The sequence below is a fragment of the Pelobates fuscus genome, chromosome 7 (assembly GCF_036172605.1).
Source record: "Pelobates fuscus isolate aPelFus1 chromosome 7, aPelFus1.pri, whole genome shotgun sequence".
Classification (NCBI taxonomy): Eukaryota; Metazoa; Chordata; class Amphibia; order Anura; family Pelobatidae; genus Pelobates; species Pelobates fuscus.
The window spans coordinates 26712574-26732277 of NC_086323.1; the positions used below are offsets into that span (position 1 = coordinate 26712574).

The window sequence follows — 19704 nt, forward strand, 5'->3', positions numbered from 1 at the left end:
AAATCAATATCTTGATTAAGACCTACCCCGAGGGTCTTTAAAGTATAGATCCAATATGCTTCCTTCTTAGCTAAATCATTTATTTTATTTCCTCTCCTCCAATTATTTGTAATTTGGTCTATACCTATAGCAATAAAAGTAGACCAGTTAAACATAGTGCAAGAGTTACAATGCTTAGGTACACCGTGTTCTACTTTATTGGTCCTAATATTATTAAAATGTTCACTTAGTCTAATGTGGAGTTTTCTGATAGTTCGCCCTACATATTGAGCCCCACATCCACATTGTAGTAAATAAATCACATATGTGGATGTGCAATGTATAAACTTTTTTATAGTATATGTCTTATTGGTATAAGATCCTGTAAAGGACTCAGTCCTTCTTTTTTGATGAACACATGTAGAACACGTGCCACATTTATGAAAACCCGGAGTCTTTTGAGATTGTAGAAAACATTTTCTTGGACTTTTTGTCTGTCTAGGTAAGAGACTAGGTGCTAATTGATTTTTTAAATTATCAATTTTCCTAAAATTTCGTCTTTTTTTAGGATAGCCCAATATTTATTAAGGATTTTTTCGACCTGGGAATTATATTTTGTTATAAAAGCAAATTCAGTATGTGTACTTTTTGCATTATCCTTTTGTCTAGTGTTTTTATTCATTAGAAATTCTGCACAATCTTTGCTTTTTATCTGTGTGATATCTCTTTCTATCTGGTCTGTATTATTACCCTTTTCTAAATATCTATTTTTCATTATTCTGGACTGTTCTTCAAATACCTGAATGTTTGAGCAGTTTCTTCTCATTCGGGTTATTTGTCCCTTAGGGACATTATTAAGCCATGTCGGGTGATGTAAACTGGTCTTTTTTATTGCTGTGTTACAATCCGTTTTCTTGAAAAAAGTCTTAGTATTAAGAATGTCATTCTCCACATACAAGGTTAAATCAAAAAAATCTATGGATTCTGTGTGGATATTGGAGGTAAAATTTAAATTATATTGGTTTGAATTTATGGTTTCAATGAAATTTTCAAGGCCCTTAACGTCCCCTTCCCAAATGATGAGTACATCATCTATATAGCGTCGCCAGAGGACGAGGTCCCCCCCAGGGTACGGCCCCAAGTGAATACATGAAGCCTCCCAATGGGACACGTACAGATTTGCAAAACTGGGGGCAAACCTCATCCCCATGGCGACGCCACACAACTGTAAATAAAAAATGGAATCAAACCAAAAAAAATTCTTGGTTAGAACGAAATGAATACAGGTTACTAAAAAATCAATCTGAACAGAACTGAAAGCATGTTGTTGGATTAACACGTCTCTGATAACCTCCAAACCCTTCTCATGGGAAATATTGGAGTACAGGGAGGTGACATCCACGGTAGCTAGTATGTAAGAAGATTTTCAAGTAAAAGACTGTGGGGTCTGAAGGATGTGTTTCGTGTCTTTAATAAAGGATGGACACGAAGGTACAAAAGGTTTTAAAAAGGAATCTACATATTCGGAGAGGTTACAAGACAATGAATTTATCCCACTAATAATTGGGCGACCAGGGGGGGTTAACAGACACTTGTGAATTTTGGGAAGAAAATAAAAAATCGCTATTTTACATGAAGGATTGAAAATTTATTGAAACTCCTGTGTGGAGATAATTTCTCTATCAAGTCCTGTTTGGAGCAAAAGTCGAAGATGCTCCAGAAAGGACTTTGTCGGATCCTGTTCAAGTACCCTATATGTGGTGTCATCTCTAAAAATTCGGTATGCCTCCTGCATGTAATATTCTCTACTCATAATGACCGTACCCCCTCCTTTATCGTCCTCCTTTATAACCAATTTCGAATTATTTTTAAGTTTATTTAAGGCCTGTCTTTCTTTATTAGTTAGATTATATTTGATTTTATTTTGTTTACATTGAACTTTATCAAGGTCTGTTTGAACCAAATCGTTAAACACTTCTAAATATTTTCCTTTTTCATAAGAGGGGTAGAAATTTGACTTTATTCTTAAGGATGAGTGAACAATGGGAACCTCTTGTGGAAGAGATTCTAAAATATTTTTATTTGTAATATTAGTTTTGCTCCAGAATACTAGCATTTTTTTCCTGGTTTAAATTACGTTTTTCAAAAAAACGTTTAACAGTCAATTTCTTAAGGAATTTTTGGTTGTCAATAAAAAGGTCGAAAGGTTTTATGCCTGCAGTGGGGGCGAATTTTAAACCCTTATCCAATAAGGATAATTCATGTGATGTTAAATCTACACCTGATATATTAAAAATGCCAGATGGATCCTTTACTGTTGTTTGTGTGTGGGTGTTGGGGATAATAGAGATAATAGATCGTCTGGCTCTTCTAGTTCTGTGTATGGTCTCTTCTTTTTTGGGGAACTCAGAACCTGGAACCTGTTTGTTATATTTAATGTATTTTCTTTCTTTTGGTTTCGCCCCCTCCCTAAAAAAGCCGGGGACTGATGTGTATGTATGGTATGTGGTCCGTGAGAGGTTTCTGGATCATTACCTTGAAAGGACTTGGTTTGATGTTCTGTATAGTTGCTCCGTCTAAAACCTAAAACCCTGTGTCCATGTGGCTCAGGGATAGACTTAGATGAAGGTTTTTTGGGGAAACTATTAATGTCCTTTTTAAATTTATTTTTTGACCAATTTCTAATTTTTCCTTCTTTATAATCTATTTGGTCCCTCCTAAATTTGGTCGCTTTTATATTAGATATTTTGTCATCTACTACTTTTCTTTTTTTTTTTTAAGATCTTGTAATTAATTTCTAAATTTTTAGTATCTCTATGCAAAATTATCTCTTTTTTCAAAATGTGGATCTCCTCTTCTATATTTTTTAGTGATCTTTTTTGAAAGTCAACAAGACTTTGAATATATCTTCTTGAACATTCATCACTGGCTTTAAACCACTCTTCCATTAATGTTTTATCTTCTGTACCATAGGCTGGTATTTTTAGAACTCTAAGACCCCTAGGAATGATGTCAGACGCTAGGTATTGTTCTAAAGAAGTTATCTCCCACCATTTTTTGGTTTCTTTCTCTAATAAATATTCACATTTTTCGAATTTTTTAGAAAGAGTATTATCTATTGGAATAGTTTGTTGGTGGAACAATGCGTTAATTCTTTTACTGCGTTCCTGTCGCATTTCATGATAGACATTATTAGATGCCATATGGGTATACAATACAGTAACAAGTGAGGAACAATATACAAAATATAACAAAACTTGTACTGTATAGAACCCCAGAGAGACCAGAAAATAATGCTAACACCCCAAAGTGTACCTCACTTACACCAATACGATATACAAAAAAACAAACAAATCTATACAGCGTCAAAGAAGTAGGAGTATAGATCAAAAAGGGGGTAGCACACACATATACAGAGAATACAACCTGTATCCAACAGGGAAAGATCTTGGAGGAGTCTATTTTTGTTTGTTTGTTTCCTTGTTTTGTATTTCCCCTAATTGAAAATTCCCCTTAAAGTGGTGGGTTGTCTCTCCCCTCTGAAAGTGCCTGCGATGTGCCAAAAGCTGCGAACGTTTGCTGTCGCAGCTAGTAAATCACCATGGCACTGTACTAGAGCCCACTTTTGTGATTATGGTGCCAGGAGTGCCCTTGCACCCCAAACAATAAGTAGCCGTTAAACTGTTTCACGAGGTACTGAAAGGCATGCAGTATTAGTACACTAGGAGAAGGGACCATACCCTTGAGGAGCCCTCCTGGTAAGCATGTATAAGGGGACCCCAGGCCGTGTCGGTGTCAGGGGGGCCCATGCCGTTCGGTGTCAGCGGGGGCCCATTAAGCTGGATATCTTTTTATTTAGAGAGGTTTAGATTGATAATTTTCACTGGTCCTCTCCAAAGATGGCGCACTCTTTAGGACGAGGGTGACTGAAAGACAGACTCCAGCTTTTATAGATCTACAAATGCCATGATGGATATTTCAGGCTAAAAATTGCAATTCCCTTGTCCAGTCTTACTTGTTATAGTGAATAATCCCTATTAGATCTATGCTCTGCACTTTCTTCACAGGTGCTTCCATAATTATTAGACTAGACGCCCATTTATCTGTCAGGCAGTCGTTTTATTTATGTTTCCCTGAATGTAGAATTATCAAGAGCAACATGGGTGTCCCATACTTAGGTCGACAAAGCCATCTTTGTTCTGTTTCAGCTATTGATGCATTGACATTTGCAAGCTTTTATTCGCCGTATGTAGAATATGTCTCTTTCATGACCTTACTTTTAGTCAGATTAAGTTGTTGCAGTTATAGAGCAGGGATTCGAAAAGTCGCAGGCCGCCATGGTGAATAAAGATTTTGTCCTGGCTCCTGGAATTCATCAGCCCGTTCCCACAGAGTAACATTTTAGTTGGGGCCTTCAACGTTCTGCAGTGGGCTGGCTTGGTTAGGCCTAAATTTTGGTTATGGAACTAAATTCTGGTGAAACCAGACACCAAGGATTAATCGTGTGGCAGGTGGCCAGTGCTTGCTTGACAACTGCTAAACTAAATAGTTAAAATAATAATAATAATAATAATAATCTGGATGGAATACGTCGGGATCCCAAGCCTGGCACCATTCCTCCTGCTTCCACTACACAAAGATACACGTGTTAATTTACATATTTTTTATGTAATATTTTATTTGTACATAAATAATAATAATAATAATAATAATACATGTTTAATCACAATTCAACAATTTGGAGGGTTACTTGCAAAAAATAATCAAAGTGATTTTTTTAATTTAAGGCCAAAGTAGTCAAACTGAAAGTATAGCTGACTTAGAGGATGTTTCTTTTTTGTCTATTTTCACCTTAAATTTGAAATTTAGTTGCAATTCTTACTTTAGTGTTCAATAAATATTTTCGTTGGATAAAAAATATTAATGTTAATTCTCCTTCCAGTAATTCTTATTGTGGATCACAACCAAGACTAACTCCAATCTGCCCTCCAACAAAAATCCTCAAATGTCTGCTTCTCTAATAACGGTGGAACTCTTCGTCTTACTGGTGGAGTTATAATAGGCGCTTCCGAGGTGAATATTGCATCAAAGTTGCTGACGTCTTCGGCTCCGTTGATGGTTGGCACAAATGGAGGTGTCACATTTTGTAATAATAATGCGTTCCAATCTATATGCTGGAAAGGAATGTGTAAGATAATGAGCATCACGTAAAAGCCAGTAAAATAACTATATAAAATACAAAATAACAGCTAATATGCCCAAAAGGCTACATTTTGTACAGATCCCAATTGGATTCTCAAAACCGATCTTCAGACTAACTTAAAGGAATAGTCCAAGCATCATAACCACTATATCTTGGTGTAGTAGTTATGGTGACAGGAACTCTGTGGCACCCTACTAGTGTAAGTAGTCAAACTGTTTGTGAATGATGTGACAACTTACCTGGAGTCCGCTGGTTTCCTCCTCCTTTCCAGCCCCTAACCTCCCTGCAGTGAGCTAGCCTTGCAGTGCATGGAGGCACTCATTGGCTGAGAGTGCTCAGTTAACACTCTCAGCCCAGAGCCCAGCGGACCCCAGGTAAGCTGCCAAAGCTTTTAGAAATGGCTGCAGTGGTTATGGTTTTTGAAGTGTTTTGTTTTAAATCACCAGGATGGAGGGAGTTGTTTTTTTTAAAGACTAGTGAGACTAACATTAAATATGGGAAATACATCTGTGTTCAAAGATACATTTTATTACTTAGAATGTTTATTTAGCTTCCTTCCTAAATGACAATTCTACTTTAAAGTTGCTCTGCCATAATTTACAAACTCCATCAATGGGAACAACCTTACTTGGGATCTGGGAATTGACAGAACTTAACAAGAGAAACTTCTTTGCCAATCTTGGACTTGACCGTAAGACACAGTATTGCCTTGTTTGAATTTCAGTAAAATTTCAAAGCCGCTAATATGAATATCATACAAAGATTTTTTCTTGACGAAAGTCTCACAATTTTTTTGTGACAAAACCACTTTAAGTGAGAATACAAAACAAAGAAAACATGGGGACGTACTTGAAAAAAAGGATGGTCTTTCACGTCCTCTGCATCTCTCTCGCTGGATCCCAGACGCTTCACATGGTTTTTACTCAGTAACTGTAAAAGGAATTTTTTTAAATAGGTTTTTTTTTTTTTACTACAGAGAGGGAGTGAATTCAAAAGTCAGTCTGCAAATCTGAGGTTAAAATATCAGATATAAAATGTATCTAACTCTAGTTTCCAGACTTGGCTCCTTCAGCCATGATGTCTCTCCTCTTTGCAAAATCAAAAACCCTGGCATTATGCCCACCGGAGACCGGGCTCTGCATCTGCCACGCGGCAACTACCTGCATGCTTACATACAAGCCACTAGTGGGTAATAATGCAGGATTATGGGTATCATAGAATGAGAGAGCAGATATGCCGTGTTTTGTTCTAAAACTCTGTAATAATGAATGTTTCTTTACCTGCATTAACACACACAGCTAGATACATCCAATTCAAGGTGTATATAGTATTGAGAAATTTGCATGGCCAATAAAAGAGCTATTGGGAACACATAAAATAAAAAAAACTGATACATTCCATGTGCCACAGATCACCCGGAACTCCATTCTATTCTACACATGCTACAGAAGTTTATAGAATTCCCCCATCCCAACTCAGGTTTCTAGGGTTGAATCACCACTCATCAATGGCGAATAGACATTCTGAGCTCGGGTCGTATGCTATATTAAATTTGCATGGTGACTTACCCTACTTAGTATTGAAGTGGCTTTACTAGACAATGACGCTGGTATTTTCAGTTTACGTTTGGCAATATTAGCATATAACGTCTCAATATCACGGCCTTCAAAGGGTAACTAGAGAAAAAATAAATTTTAAAAACCACAGGTTAAGTTTTAAAAAGTTGTAAAATTCAGAAGTAGACAGTTGAGCAATGAATGAATACTTTAGGGTTTTTATAATGCTAGTAGTACAGATGACACAATGTGTTGTGTGAGTGTATGAAAGTATAATATGTGCAGGAGAACTATAAACTGTCATTATATACATCACCGGGTGTACTGCAGGGGAGTGAAATGCGTCTGGCGAAGCTCTGTGATTGGCTGGAATTTTCAAAAACACTGAACAATTTTCACGTCAGCATGGAATCGCTATTTTTGAGCTGTCAGACAAAGGACTGGAAGATCTATATTCTAATTAATTTTCTCCTGGTGTTTTTATTTATTTACTTTTTTAATTGTAATCTAGTATTATTTTGTACAGTTATATTGGGTTATGATGGCTTTTATTATTTTTGTAAGGAGAGAAAAAAATTGGAATACGAAAGACTTCAATAAGTAACTATGTGGGATGTTTATTAGGGTCAGAAATACTGAGCATCTTCTCACCGTATTTCGGTATTTGCAAAGAAGCCGTATACAGAGGGTTACACACTATGTACGGACACAACGCCAGCCACTGAGCTACTGGACATGGGCCGGAGCAGAAGGCGGGGATAAGTCATTGGTAAGAGATTTTTTTCACTCTCTGGGAAATAAATCACAGAGTGGGGGGTGTTTGGCAGCCAAATGTTTTTCGTGGGAATCAATAGTCAGGGGTAATTTACATGGTATTGACACGAATTGGGAATGTAGCTATGTGGGGATCTATTATGGGAAGGAGAATGTGAGATGTGATTTGGATGAGGATGGACTCATATAGTTAAATGCCAGGCAAACGTGTGATAAATGAGTGGAAAAATAACTGTCAGGGAGTGTGGGGTCTGTGTCTGAAAGGGAGGAGTTAATTCATTGGCAGAGGAATTATGGGGGGTCTCTTTTGGGGTGAGATGGGATGGGATGGGATGGGGTGGGGTGGGAGAGTGAAATTATTGGAGGGGAGGCCCAAAAAAAGTAATAGAAAAAAAATAGAGCATCGTTTTCTATAAAGAATGGTGTTATGTTAAAAGCAAATACTTGGCAGAATCTCTTTATATTTTCTAATCAGAAATCTGTCTGTAAATTCTTAATGAAAGATTCTTCTTACGTATCTAGTTAGCATTACGTAAATAACCACTCCGAAGCTCCACCAGTCCACAGATCTTGTATATGCCATGCGCTTGGCCATTTCAGGAGCCATATAATTAGGAGTTCCACAAAGGCCGATGAGTCTATCTCCGTATCCGACTCCTTAGAAATAGAGAAAATAGAATTGTATATTAGCTGAGGATAGATGTTCAGTTTTAGCAATTTACATTTCAAGATGACTTCCAGTTCGGTGTTTTGCTGCCACAACTGCTCATAGAATTTCCCTCCGAATCTGGATTTATACCATTAAAAAGTGAAAATTGACATTATTGCAGTGGCCGCATTCGGGCTGGGTTTAGGTACTCTATACACTTACACTACACTTCAGTCACAAAGACTTTAAAGGAACAGTCTGAGCACCGTAACAACTCTTCATCTAAATGAAGTTGTTATGGTGCCAGCAGGCGCCAGGCACACTCTTACTTCCAAGGGGTTAAACGAACTTTCTGAGAACAGCTGAACACCTTGAGGTACAAATGCACCCAGGGGCCTCATGGCACCATAACCATTTAATTCAGATTAAGATGTTGTGGTGCCTAAACTGTCTTTTTATTCTTAATTAAACATGCTAATGGGTTAACTCATGGCTGATGACTGGTAATATGTTTCTGTATCGAATCTCATCTTTCTATAAAAATAATATTGAATAGCATTTGCTGAGCTTGTTGAAATCTTTAAAAAAAAAATCTATTTTTCTGAGGGACCAAAGCAGTAGCCCAGTCTATTTTTCCTGACTCACAACATAATTTAAATTGGAAAAATCGGGGAACGTTCCTTTGGGTTTATTTTGGAATAAAGTACACATTTTATAGACATCCTATTATATGTTAAATGGCTGTTTAAATTAAAGATAACTCTGATTAGGAACTCAGTAAGTGTGACCTTTTTTTTTTTTAAATCTGAAATTAGTTTAGAACATTTTAGTTACCTTCTACAGACAGACCGTAGTCAGTAATCTTTGCAAATCCCTTCTCGTCCAGAACAATATTTTCAACCTTCAGATCCCTAGATTAAAATGTAGAAAAGAAAGTTTTATTAATTTTACATAACACTAGAAGCATTCAGGATAGCTTTCAATGCTCAGGCTTTTCAATTGGTTAAAATGAATAACTTCATCTAGATAAACTAACTGGGTTAAACAGACCGGGTGACATAAATAATACAAATATCACCGGCACCCCATGTGTAGTTTGTTTCTATAAGCTTACCTGTGGATGATATTTTGTTCGTGTAAATACTGAAGTCCAAGGACGACACATGCAGAATAGAACCTGGGGGGGGGGGAGGGAAATAAATAAATCCATTGATTTCTACAAGATGTATGTGCTATTTAATGGTTTTATCCCATATTTTCTAAGTCCCTCTGTATTCTGACATATTCCATTAATTCCCAGGTTCCCTCCTTGTCTTTCACTGCTGGTGGGTTGTTATTTATGAGCTGATACAAAGGTGATTGGTCGTTTATCACTTACAGCCGGTTCCATTCACCAAGGCCGATACTTCCCGAATCGTTAGCCATAGTTGGTGCAGACAGCGGTGGATGTGGCCAGAAGTAACTGCACTGATCCAGCACTGGACACATAACAGCAAGCAGATATACAGCAGCTCATGGAATATACATCAGTTTATACAATTTGAAGTCATTGTCAGTACAGAACGTGTTTGTTAATGACTAATCATGTTTATACGCTTTTCTAAAACCTGTGCTGGCATCTTTATCGTTCTCCATTATATTTCATTACTTGTGTCAGGGGCAAATAGCCGTATATGGAGTAAGGATCCAGCATAAGCGTAGGATAGTATAAAGGGAGCAAGTCGGTTGTGGTGTGCCGAGACCGACGATACGGTAGGCCTGTAAATAAAGAGGGCCCACCAAGGAGTAAGAAAGTAAAGTAAATGGAAAGAAAAGAGAAAGTGTTAAAATGAGGAGTGGGTGGGACGGAGGGTCATTCTGATGCTGACCTCAAGCGATATGAGTCAAGTAAGGGGTGTCCCTTCTATAGGGGAGTGAATTAATTTAAGCCCCTCCCACAAAAAAAATGAAATTCTGTTTTTATGATATTGTTACAGTTTTAATGTAATGGGCATTGTTTCCACCCTTTGTTTTATTTTCTTTATCTCCTTCTGTAAATGAACCTCTTTTAAACTAAATGAACACAGAATTTAAACCCAGTGTGATATCCCAGGATTCATTATTAATGTGAGAAGATGTGATGGAATGTGAAGCTCAGCCCAAGCCACCATCTGTAGAACATTGGGTGAGATCTCGATATATGAACACAATGCTGCTTATACTCACACTGCTCTGGGTTCTGGAAATGGGCCGTTGTTGTTATCAAGGCATGAGAGAAGGTCGCCCCCGGCTGCATACTCCATAACGAAGCAGGCGTGATCTCGAGTGTGGAAACACCCACACAAGTTAACAAGGAATGGGTGCCGCCTATTGCTCACTGTCTGGAATATCCGCTTCTCACTCAGAAGGCTGAAAAGGAAAAGAAAAGTTAAAAGTAGATTTTCTTTAACTCCAAAACCAAATGTCAAAATAAATGACAGAAACAGGACATTGTCCTTCTCCTAAACACAAGATATTCATTACTGCATTCACTGACTTGTTGAAATGATGTGGTAATTGTAACTTGACTTTCTTTATGAATTTCAAGGCGTACACCTTGGTTGTTTCCTTGTGCTCGGCCAGCAGAACCTGAAATTAAAGAATAAAGTGTTGTGCTGTCCTGAATTTAAGACATCTGTTATATCGAACTAGAGCTGGAATTCCACCATAAACGTACTTTCCCAAACTGCCCTTTACCCAGCACAGAGCAAAGCTGGAAGTCCTGCATTCTCAGGGGAAGACTATCCTGAGCACACACAGCAGGTAAGTGTTCTTGTGGTAGGTCCTCAGATTTTTCAGAAACACTATTATCTAGACTGGAACAATTAGGCTCGCTCATTCCATCTGGTGTCATGATGCATATGCTATCACTGCTACGTCCATAGCTGCCTCCAGAATCCTAGAAAAGAAAGTCAGGCACAATAAATGTGGGGTTTTATTGTCACTTCTCTGGAATAGGTGCCATTGAATATAAAGAAATGTGTTAACCTTTTTTCATGGAATGCTCTGTTTTCTTTTTCTTTTCTCTGGCACAGCCAGGGCACACAATGCAAATGAAGAGGAGATATAGAAACATTGTTTCATTTCTCCTCCTCTCTGCATGCTCTCCCTGTGCTGACAGTCAGGTGCAAAAGGTGGAGCTTATAACAATGATTGACAGGGAGCTAAGATGGAGGTGTCAATATGTGATAAATCCTGTTTTAAACTGTTTGATATTATTCTTGTTAAAAAAATAAAAAAAAAAAGTGCAGCACATCATGACTATGCTAAGCGAAACACTGTCGACCTCTCGTTAAAACCATGTAAAAATGCTGAAACGTATACTTAACTCTGCACTCAAAAATAAAGAATTGAAAAAAAGAAAAAAAGATGGAGGTGTCCAGTTACAGGATAAGAGGTGTGAATCTCTACATTTAATTTTATTGTTCACATCTCACAAACACATGTTAAATATAGGGATAAGTAAATATAATATTAAAAGTCCCGGGAAGTCATTGTTTTCCTTTGATAAACCATTAGTCTGATTTATTTACTAAACCCAGCAACTCAAATGATCAAGAAATGCAAACACGTGGCACCTTGGAAACAATAAAACTGAAATTAATGCATACGTTAGATCCTTTCTATCATTTTTATATTATTCTTTAGATTTTTTTAAATGTGTATTTATCTAAAATTGACAAGGGAGTAGAGACTATGCATGATGAAAACAATGAAGGCCATATACCTCTCTGCTGTTATAAAGGGATATCAGTAATAATCTCCACTAGAAAGCCGACCTTCGTATGGGGGCTTGTCCGATTGAGTCTCAAACATATTGATCAATAGAAAAAAGGAAGCACGGCGTAGTGAAAATAAAGCTGACAACTGATAGGCCAGAGCCTGTTTTACTCTGGTAGCCTTGAGTGCCTTGCATGGAACACGTGCCATAGGTTACCGACTCCTGGCCTAGAGTGTCCTGGTGCTATTCCCGGTTTAATGTCAAACCAGTTAGACTCTTCCAAGTACCTGGATACCTCCCCCCTCCTCAGCCATGCTTTTTTACATTTCTGTATCAATACCAATTTTATGCAACCTGGATGGCATTGATTGTGTTGTGCTGTCCTGCATTTAAGACATCTGTTATATCGAACAAGAACTGGAATTCCACCTTAAACTTACTTTCACAGATTGCACAGAACGATGCTGGAAGTCCTGCAATTTGAGAAGAAGCTGATCTTGAATCCACATAGCAGGTAAGTGGTCATGCGGTAGGTCCATAGAATGTTTAGGGACGCTTTTATCCAGACTGGAACAATTAGGCTGACTCATTACATCTGGTGTCATGATGTATCTGTTATTAATACTACGTTCATGGTTATCTTCAGAATCCTATAAAAGAAAGTTATAAATAATGAAATGGTAGAGAAAACTAAAGGAAGCTAGGTTTGCTGTGAGTGAAGCGAGAAGCAGTGAATGTGGGAAAATAATTATTAAATGGGAACTGTAAGCACCATAACCATTCTAGCTCGCCCAGAGTGTCCATGCGTTATCCCTGGTATATTGCCCAGAGTATCCATGCGTTATCCCTGGTTTATTGCCAAGAGTGTCCATGCGTTATCCCTGGTTTATTGTCCGGAGTGTCCATGCGTTATCCCTGGTTTATTGCCCAGAGTGTCCATGCGTTATCCCTGGTTTATTGCCCGGAGTGTCCATGCGTTATCCCTGGTTTATTGCCCAGAGTATCCATGCGTTATCCCTGGTTTATTGCCCAGAGTGTCCATGCATTATCCCTGGTTTATTTTTTTTGTTAATCTTTCTTTTATTGAAGCATATCAGGTGGGTTACAAAACAGAAAGAGGGAAATGCAATATCTGGTTACATTAAATGGTGAATACAGCGGTAGCTTAAACAGTTACATTTCATGGTAGGGGATGCTTCATTTTGTTCTTTTTTAGTGTTAACAAAAGCGTGTTACAGTTAGCAGTAGTGCCCGTCCCGATAGGTCGTTAGAGGGTGACAGTAGGTTATGCAAAACTGAGGCACATAGCTAATTAGTAAAACAATAAGGTTGTATTATTTAAAATAACAGTATGAAATGCCATAAACGAAACATCAATAAGGCAAGGCAGGTACCAGTCAGAGGAGTCATAGCTTATGCTTTACAAATATAACATGGCAGTAGCTTATAATCGTATGCTTATCCAATCATGCTTGTTCTGCTACAAGAAGTGACAGTATATGAATATCTGGTATTATGCCCTCCGAGCAACCACCAAGCAGGGGCCGCCCACGCCAGGCAGCTGGAGACAGAGTAAAATTAAAACGATAAAGTTGCATTTAAGTTAAAGACCTGTGCATAAAAAATAAAATAAAGTACCATACAGTAAGGAAGGAGACATGAGTGGTATCAAGCTTCCAAGCAGTGTCCCCTACAATACCGGCAACTTGACTAACCAGTGCGTGGACCGAAGAGAGTCCTTACGGTGAAGGGTAAAAAATAAAAGGTGTCGTGAGTCCATAAGCCAGTCCCCTTCAACCCATGGTGGTTCCCGGCATGCAGGGTTTGCGGTGCCAGTCTGCAGGTGTGCTTGCGGTGCGTGTCTGTGGCTGGCTTCTGTACCTCTCCGCAGAACGGGTGTTAATGAGAGTGACTCCCTTGTCCCAGGATGGTGTGCAGGCTTGCGGCCTCTTGCCCCCGACTCAGTGGTCGTCTGGGTCTGCACTTTCGAGAGGGATATAGGAGCGGGTCTGATATGATGGTCTTCTAAGTATGTAACTACTGACCAGCTGGTACAGGTGGATAATCGCTGGTGTTTCAGAGCGAAGACAGATTAAGTGATAGGCATGGTCAGGACCTCTGTTCCTTTGGCGGTCACCGTGGGCGGGTGTCACAGCATCCTATTTCCTGCAGTGGCTCCTCTGCGTCCGAGGGCCGCTTGTCTTCGGCCTGAGGCCTGTGTAGGCGCTCGCGCCTTTCGCCATTGGACCCATCAACAAGTCCGTGGGCCCAGGGTTCTGCCGGGACCCAAGCTTCTCCCTGGGTGTATGGCAGGCTGTGGGGGGGGGGGGGATTCCTCCCCGTGAGCGCCAGGCTCAGAAGAAGGGTGTGCGGGCCTCTCGGCAGCGGAGTCCACAGGTGAGGTTAGTGGCGTGTAGCATATGCCAAGTGTTTCTCCGGGCGTGTGAGTCTTAGCTTGGTATAACCCCGTGTGCCCGGGTAAGCGATGGCTGCCGGCAGACCTGTGTTCAAGGTTACATGTTCTGCGCACATGGTCTCCGCCATCTTGCGCGCGGGTCTCAGGCTGCATGTCGGTGGCGTCTCGGATGGCCGTTTGGTCTGGCTTGGTTTAGCTTAGCTTAGCTTGGACCGGGATCACCCCCCCGGTCCAGTGGGGGGGGAACAGGACCAGGCCGGCAGGCTGTCAACGCGTGTCGGGCCCCGTCGGGCAGGATAGCGTTGCGGCGGCTGTCCGCTTCACTCACCGCCAGCATGGGTCCCGCCAGTTGTAGCAGGCCCCATCCTCCGAGGGACTAGAACTTCGGGAGCAAGCCTCTCCCCGGCTCAGGCAGCCCGATTACATCGAGGGTCGCAGTAAGTCGCCAGTATTTCTCGCAAAAAGTCTCAGTTAGTAAGCTGTTTGGGACTCTGTTTGCCGGAGCCGAGCTGTCCTGCGACCGCTCAGCTCGGCGGCCCGGCCCCGCCCCCCTTATCCCTGGTTTATTGCCCAGAGTGTCCATGCGTTATCCCTGGTTTATTGCCCAGAGTGTCCATGCATTATCCCTGGTTTATTGCCCAGGGTGTCCATGCATTATCCCTGGTTTATTGCCCAAAGTGTCCATGCGTTATCCCTGGTTTATTGCCCAAAGTGTCCATGCGTTATCCCTGGTTTATTGCCCAGAGTGTCCATGCGTTATCCCTGGTTTATTGCCCAGAGTGTCCATGCGTTATCCCTGGTTTATTGCCCAGAGTGTCCATGCATTATCCCTGGTTTATTGCCCGGAGTGTCCATGCGTTATCCCTGGTTTATTGCCCGGAGTGTCCATGCATTATCCCTGGTTTATTGCCCAGAGTGTCCATGCGTTATCCCTGGTTTATTGCCCAGAGTGTCCATGCCTTATCCCTGGTTTATTGCACAGAGTGTCCATGCGTTATCCCTGGTTTAATGTCAAACCAATTAGACTCTTCCAAGTACCTGGATACCTCCCAGCTCCTCTGCCATACCAATAGTGAGGAATTAACATTTCTGTATCAATACCAATTTTATACAACCTGATGGTATTGATTGTGTTGTGCTATCCTGCATTTAAGCCATCTGTTATATCGAACAAGAACTGGGATTCCCCCTTAAACTTACTTTCACAGATTGCACAGAGCAATGTTGTATGTCCTGCAATTTGAGAAGAAGCTGATCTTGAATCCACAAAGCAGGTAACTGGTCATGCGGTAGGTCCACAGAATGTTTAGGGACGCTATTATCCAGACTGGAACAATTAGGCTGACTCATTACATCTGGTGTCATGATGTATCTGTTATCAATGCTACATTCATGGATATCTCCAGAATTCTAGAAAAGAAAGTCAGACACAATAAAAGGATATTGAATACTAAAGGAAGCTAAGTTTGCTGGGAGTGAAGAGAGAATCATTGAATGTGGGAAAATAATGATTAAAAGGTAATTGTAAGCACCGTAACATTCTAGCTTGCTGTAGTGGTTCTATTGCCCAGAGTGTCCTGGCGCTATCCCTGGTTTAATGTCAAACCAATTAGATTCTTCCAAGAACCTAGATATCCCTCCCACCCCCCTTAGCCATACTGATAGCGAGGAATTAACTTTTCTGGATCAAAATCCAATTTTATGGCTGAGCGCTCCTGGCTAAACCCCCACCCCTCACAGCTGTATAGGTTGGATAGACAACATTTATAGCGCTAAAATTTGAATTCCACATAATTACTGTGGCCAAGTAGGCCATCACTTTATGCCAGAGAAAGTCCAGTGTTTTGTCAAAATACTCCCAAATGGTTTGACAAAAACGTAGGTTAGTAGCCACAGACTCTCTGCACTATAACTACTGCACTGAGCTGTAATGGTTATTCTACATGGAGTGTTTAGAGATAAAGAACAACCAAAATAAAGCCAGCACATCTTTACCTGATCCGGTATATCCGGGATCTCCATATGGAATGAAAACCGTCTCGGATCACTATGTAGAAAGGATTGACTTGGAGCAGGAGGCACCTCTAAGTCAAGTTCCACATCCGGTTGGATAATTGGTTTCATATCACATGTTAGAATATCGCTATCAGAAGGAAAAAGAAAACAGTTTATATGGTTGTATCATTAAAATATGATGGCAGATTATCATATCTATATAGTCATTATATTTTAGACATTAAAGGGACACTGTAGGCACCCAGAACACTTCAGCTCATTGAAGTGGTCTAGCTGCAAACTCCCATCACCCTGAACCCTGAGATGGTAATTATTACAGTTTTTCTAATGGTTTTTCTCTAGTTATTGCAGTTTTTCCTCTAGTGGCTGCTCCTCTACCAGACAGCCACTAGAGGGACTTCCGGAATTGAAACCGACTTTTAGTCCGTTATCGGATGCTGGACGTCCTCACACTCTGTATGAGGATCTCCAGCGTCAGATTTTCCCCATAGGGAAGCATTGAATAATGCGGGAGGGGGCCTTGACAGAGGTGGAAGCTATAGTGCCAGGAAAACAAGTATTTTTAATGCTGCTGTTTACAGTACGTTATTTAAAGGTCACGCCAAGAATACTTGTTACTAGGGTTGCAGATTTCTGTATTTTTGCACCGTATAGAATTCTACATTCTGTGCTTTCTGTGTTACATCCAAAGCACCATACCTGGCAGAATGCAGAATTCACAGGAGTCCTGCAAAGATAATGAGATCTGGCAACTTGGCACAAGCATGCAACATGTCGACAGCATTATAAAATGTATCTGTGACTGATACGCATGCTAAGAAATGTGTAGACAGCAGTAGGCATATGACAGACTTATATATAAATGGTACTGGAATTTGGGAGGGATTCAGGTTCTAACAGCATTGATGAGAAAGATATAAAGTGAATACCCTGCCGACTCTGGCTCCTGTGTGTCCGTCACCAATAACGAGGGAGCACTGGTTTTAATGTCCGTCTCCGGAACTGGTAACGATGTTTCTTCTGTAAGTAACATAATGTAAGTATTTTCAGTGATCAATGATACTCCAATTATTTTAACCTCAATCCAACAGAGAATAAAACAATAAACACAATCTCCAATCGTAGATCTTTCTGATATTTAATTTTATAAAAGAATCAATTTGTTATTCATACTCTTATAATTTTTATATGTAAACTCATAATATGACATATACCTCGTATATGTATAAACTAATAATGTCAGTAGTATTGGAGGGGACACAATAAATGTTCGGTGGATATATACATTATAATGTCTATATACTGTATAGCTCCATGGCTGTTAGAATTGATGTGCATGCTCCATCTGCCTGGCAACAAACAGAATGTGATGTCCCACAATGCTTAGCGAATGCATTTGCAATCCTGGACACATTTGAAATTTCCCTCTCGTAGGAGACTATTGCAATAATAGATGTCAAGGTATATGTTTTGTAAATTATATAAAATGTATCTGCGTGTTGGTATAACTCCATTACTGCCTTTGCTCCTACTTCTAAGAGGACACGCAGCTCTACATTTCCCTTACAAATCCTTGGAGTGTAGAGGTCTATGGGATACATACCTCCCTATCATATCTTCCTGTAAGAGAGTTATATCTTGCAGTAGTGGTTATGGTGCCAGGCGTCCCCTGGACCCCATTATAAGAAGTCAAACCATTTTTTACCAGTTTTATTTGTTACCCATCAATCTTCATTTAAACTACACATGATGTCACTTAACCTTTACCTTTAATAATAGACTTTTCTTCCAGAATTAACTTGCGCAAACTGTCTATTTTTTTCTCGCTGTCTTGTAGTATTTTCTGGGCAGCAGCAAGATGTTTGACATTCTGTAACAGCAATAAGAATAGTCAGATAGATAATTGAGTGAGATGTATGAAGACGTGTTGGCTTGGAAAGTTTGTATCGCCTCTCTTGATTCCAGGAAAAAACTATCACCAGCCTACTATTGGCTTAAATCAGACAAAATGCCATTGGGTTGAAATAAAACGCATGCATTGTAAAAGGTACCATGTGTTTTCACCACCTCTCCTAAATAAAATATGTTCTGTCTCTTTTAGATCAAATTAAATGTAACTAACTTACTTTGGAACGCCCATCTGAATATGCTTTGACCATAATCTCTGCTCCATGTTTCACCTTCAGCTCAATGTCTAGCTGTTTCTGCAAAGCAGTCAGCTTCGCGTTATCTGCCTGGGAGCTGGTGTCACCTTTAGGAGCAGCTGAGATCTCTGGACATCATGGAAATTAGCAACAAGAAAAGAAATGCAGAATTTAGAAATGTCAACAGACAGTTTCACTTAATAAACAAAAAAGGCAGTAACACGTCAGTGAGATGTCAGTGAGATCGCCATTATTACATCCAGTAACAACATAAATGGGGTCATGCTATAAACCACATTGTAACTCTGTGTTTTCATAAACACCGATAAACGACTCTCACAGGGAATAATGCAATCGCCAGGATTGGGAGAGAGATTTCCCATGTGAACGTAGCTCACTGTAGAAGCTGCAAATCCTGGTGATTTCCTATAAATGTAAAAGCTTCAATAAACTGTAAACAAGCTACAATAAACAAGCACATGCACACACTCATTACAAGGAAACACAAAGTGTCGGAATGTACCTTCAGTTCCTGGCACAACAATATGTGCATTGCGTTCTTGAAGCTTATTGTAAAGCTCGTCTAATTTCTTTTGTGATGTTTTGAGAAAGTTGTTGACATTTGCCAGATATTTTTTCTTGGATGTTAACTTCCCAATGTTTCTGGCTCCTTCTGTAATTTTAAGTTCTTTTCTTATGTCGTTTTTAATCTGCTCCCTAACTTTATCAAAATCCGGCTGAGCTACAGGTTTAGGGATGTGTCTTGGTGATTCACCGTTAACTGCCGATATGATATGACGTTTAGGAGAGTCCAGATCAATTGGCGACTTGCCATTTTTTGGAGAGTTACGAGTCTTTGGACGCTCTATAAATAATAAGAAAATTGTCAAATCACAGTGTTGACAGACAATATTGTTCAATCAAGGTTAGAAAGACTACACCGACTGCACTGTGATCCGACTACTGAACAATTCATCGATACACATATGTTTAACTGCCATTGATAAAAGAATGGCTCAAAATAAAGATTGTAACAAAAATAAAAAAATAAATAAATAAAAAGAAATACTACACAATACAAACAAGGCAAAACGGCAACTGATCTTTTGATACATAGACGTTTCTTCAAACAGACACTTTATGTATCATCACATGTGCTCTCAAATGTTTGGGTGCCAGAAGTTCCCCTTTCCCTGCTTTTGTCTTTCAGATAATTAGAGCTACAACA

General features: G+C 39.7%; 2 protein-coding genes across 2 annotated transcripts; both read right to left on the reverse strand.

The window, feature by feature from the left end:
* Window positions 1–4702: 4702 nt before the first annotated feature.
* Window positions 4703–12424, reverse strand: LOC134568554 (serine/threonine-protein kinase N2-like). The gene is made up of 10 exons (XM_063427197.1): window positions 12341–12424; window positions 10857–11078; window positions 10677–10768; window positions 10367–10549; window positions 9276–9338; window positions 8996–9072; window positions 8027–8169; window positions 6751–6858; window positions 6032–6112; window positions 4703–5153 (listed from the first exon to the last, which is right to left on the reverse strand). Exons 1-10 carry the CDS (start codon window positions 12407–12409, stop codon window positions 4950–4952), a joined length of 1242 nt encoding a protein of 413 aa, XP_063283267.1. The 5' UTR covers window positions 12410–12424; the 3' UTR covers window positions 4703–4949.
* Window positions 12425–17218: 4794 nt separating this feature from the next.
* LOC134569118 (serine/threonine-protein kinase N2-like) lies at window positions 17219–19477 on the reverse strand. The gene is made up of 5 exons (XM_063428021.1): window positions 19441–19477; window positions 19000–19341; window positions 18459–18604; window positions 18100–18202; window positions 17219–17352 (listed from the first exon to the last, which is right to left on the reverse strand). Exons 1-5 carry the CDS (start codon window positions 19475–19477, stop codon window positions 17219–17221), a joined length of 762 nt encoding a protein of 253 aa, XP_063284091.1.
* Window positions 19478–19704: the final 227 nt, after the last annotated feature.

What these genes read in the sequence shown, in the direction of transcription:
- LOC134568554 (XM_063427197.1), bottom strand. Translation starts at nt 12,409, where the DNA reads ATGTGGATTCAAGATCAGCTTCTTCTCAAATTGCAGGACTTCCAGCAT. An exon ending in GTTCTGTGCAATCTGTGAAA is followed by an intron (nt 11,079 to 12,340) that starts GTAAGTTTAAGG and finishes TTTCTTTTCTAG; the next exon opens with GATTCTGGAGGCAGCTATGG. An exon ending in AAGACCATCCTTTTTTTCAA is followed by an intron (nt 5,154 to 6,031) that starts GTACGTCCCCAT and finishes ATTCCTTTCCAG; the next exon opens with CATATAGATTGGAACGCATT.
- LOC134569118 (XM_063428021.1), bottom strand. Translation starts at nt 19,477, where the DNA reads ATGGCAGTTAAACATATGTGTATCGATGAATTGTTCA. An exon ending in TGTTGTGCCAGGAACTGAAG is followed by an intron (nt 18,605 to 18,999) that starts GTACATTCCGAC and finishes CATGATGTCCAG; the next exon opens with AGATCTCAGCTGCTCCTAAA. An exon ending in AGAAAAGTCTATTATTAAAG is followed by an intron (nt 17,353 to 18,099) that starts GTAAAGGTTAAG and finishes TGTTACTTACAG; the next exon opens with AAGAAACATCGTTACCAGTT.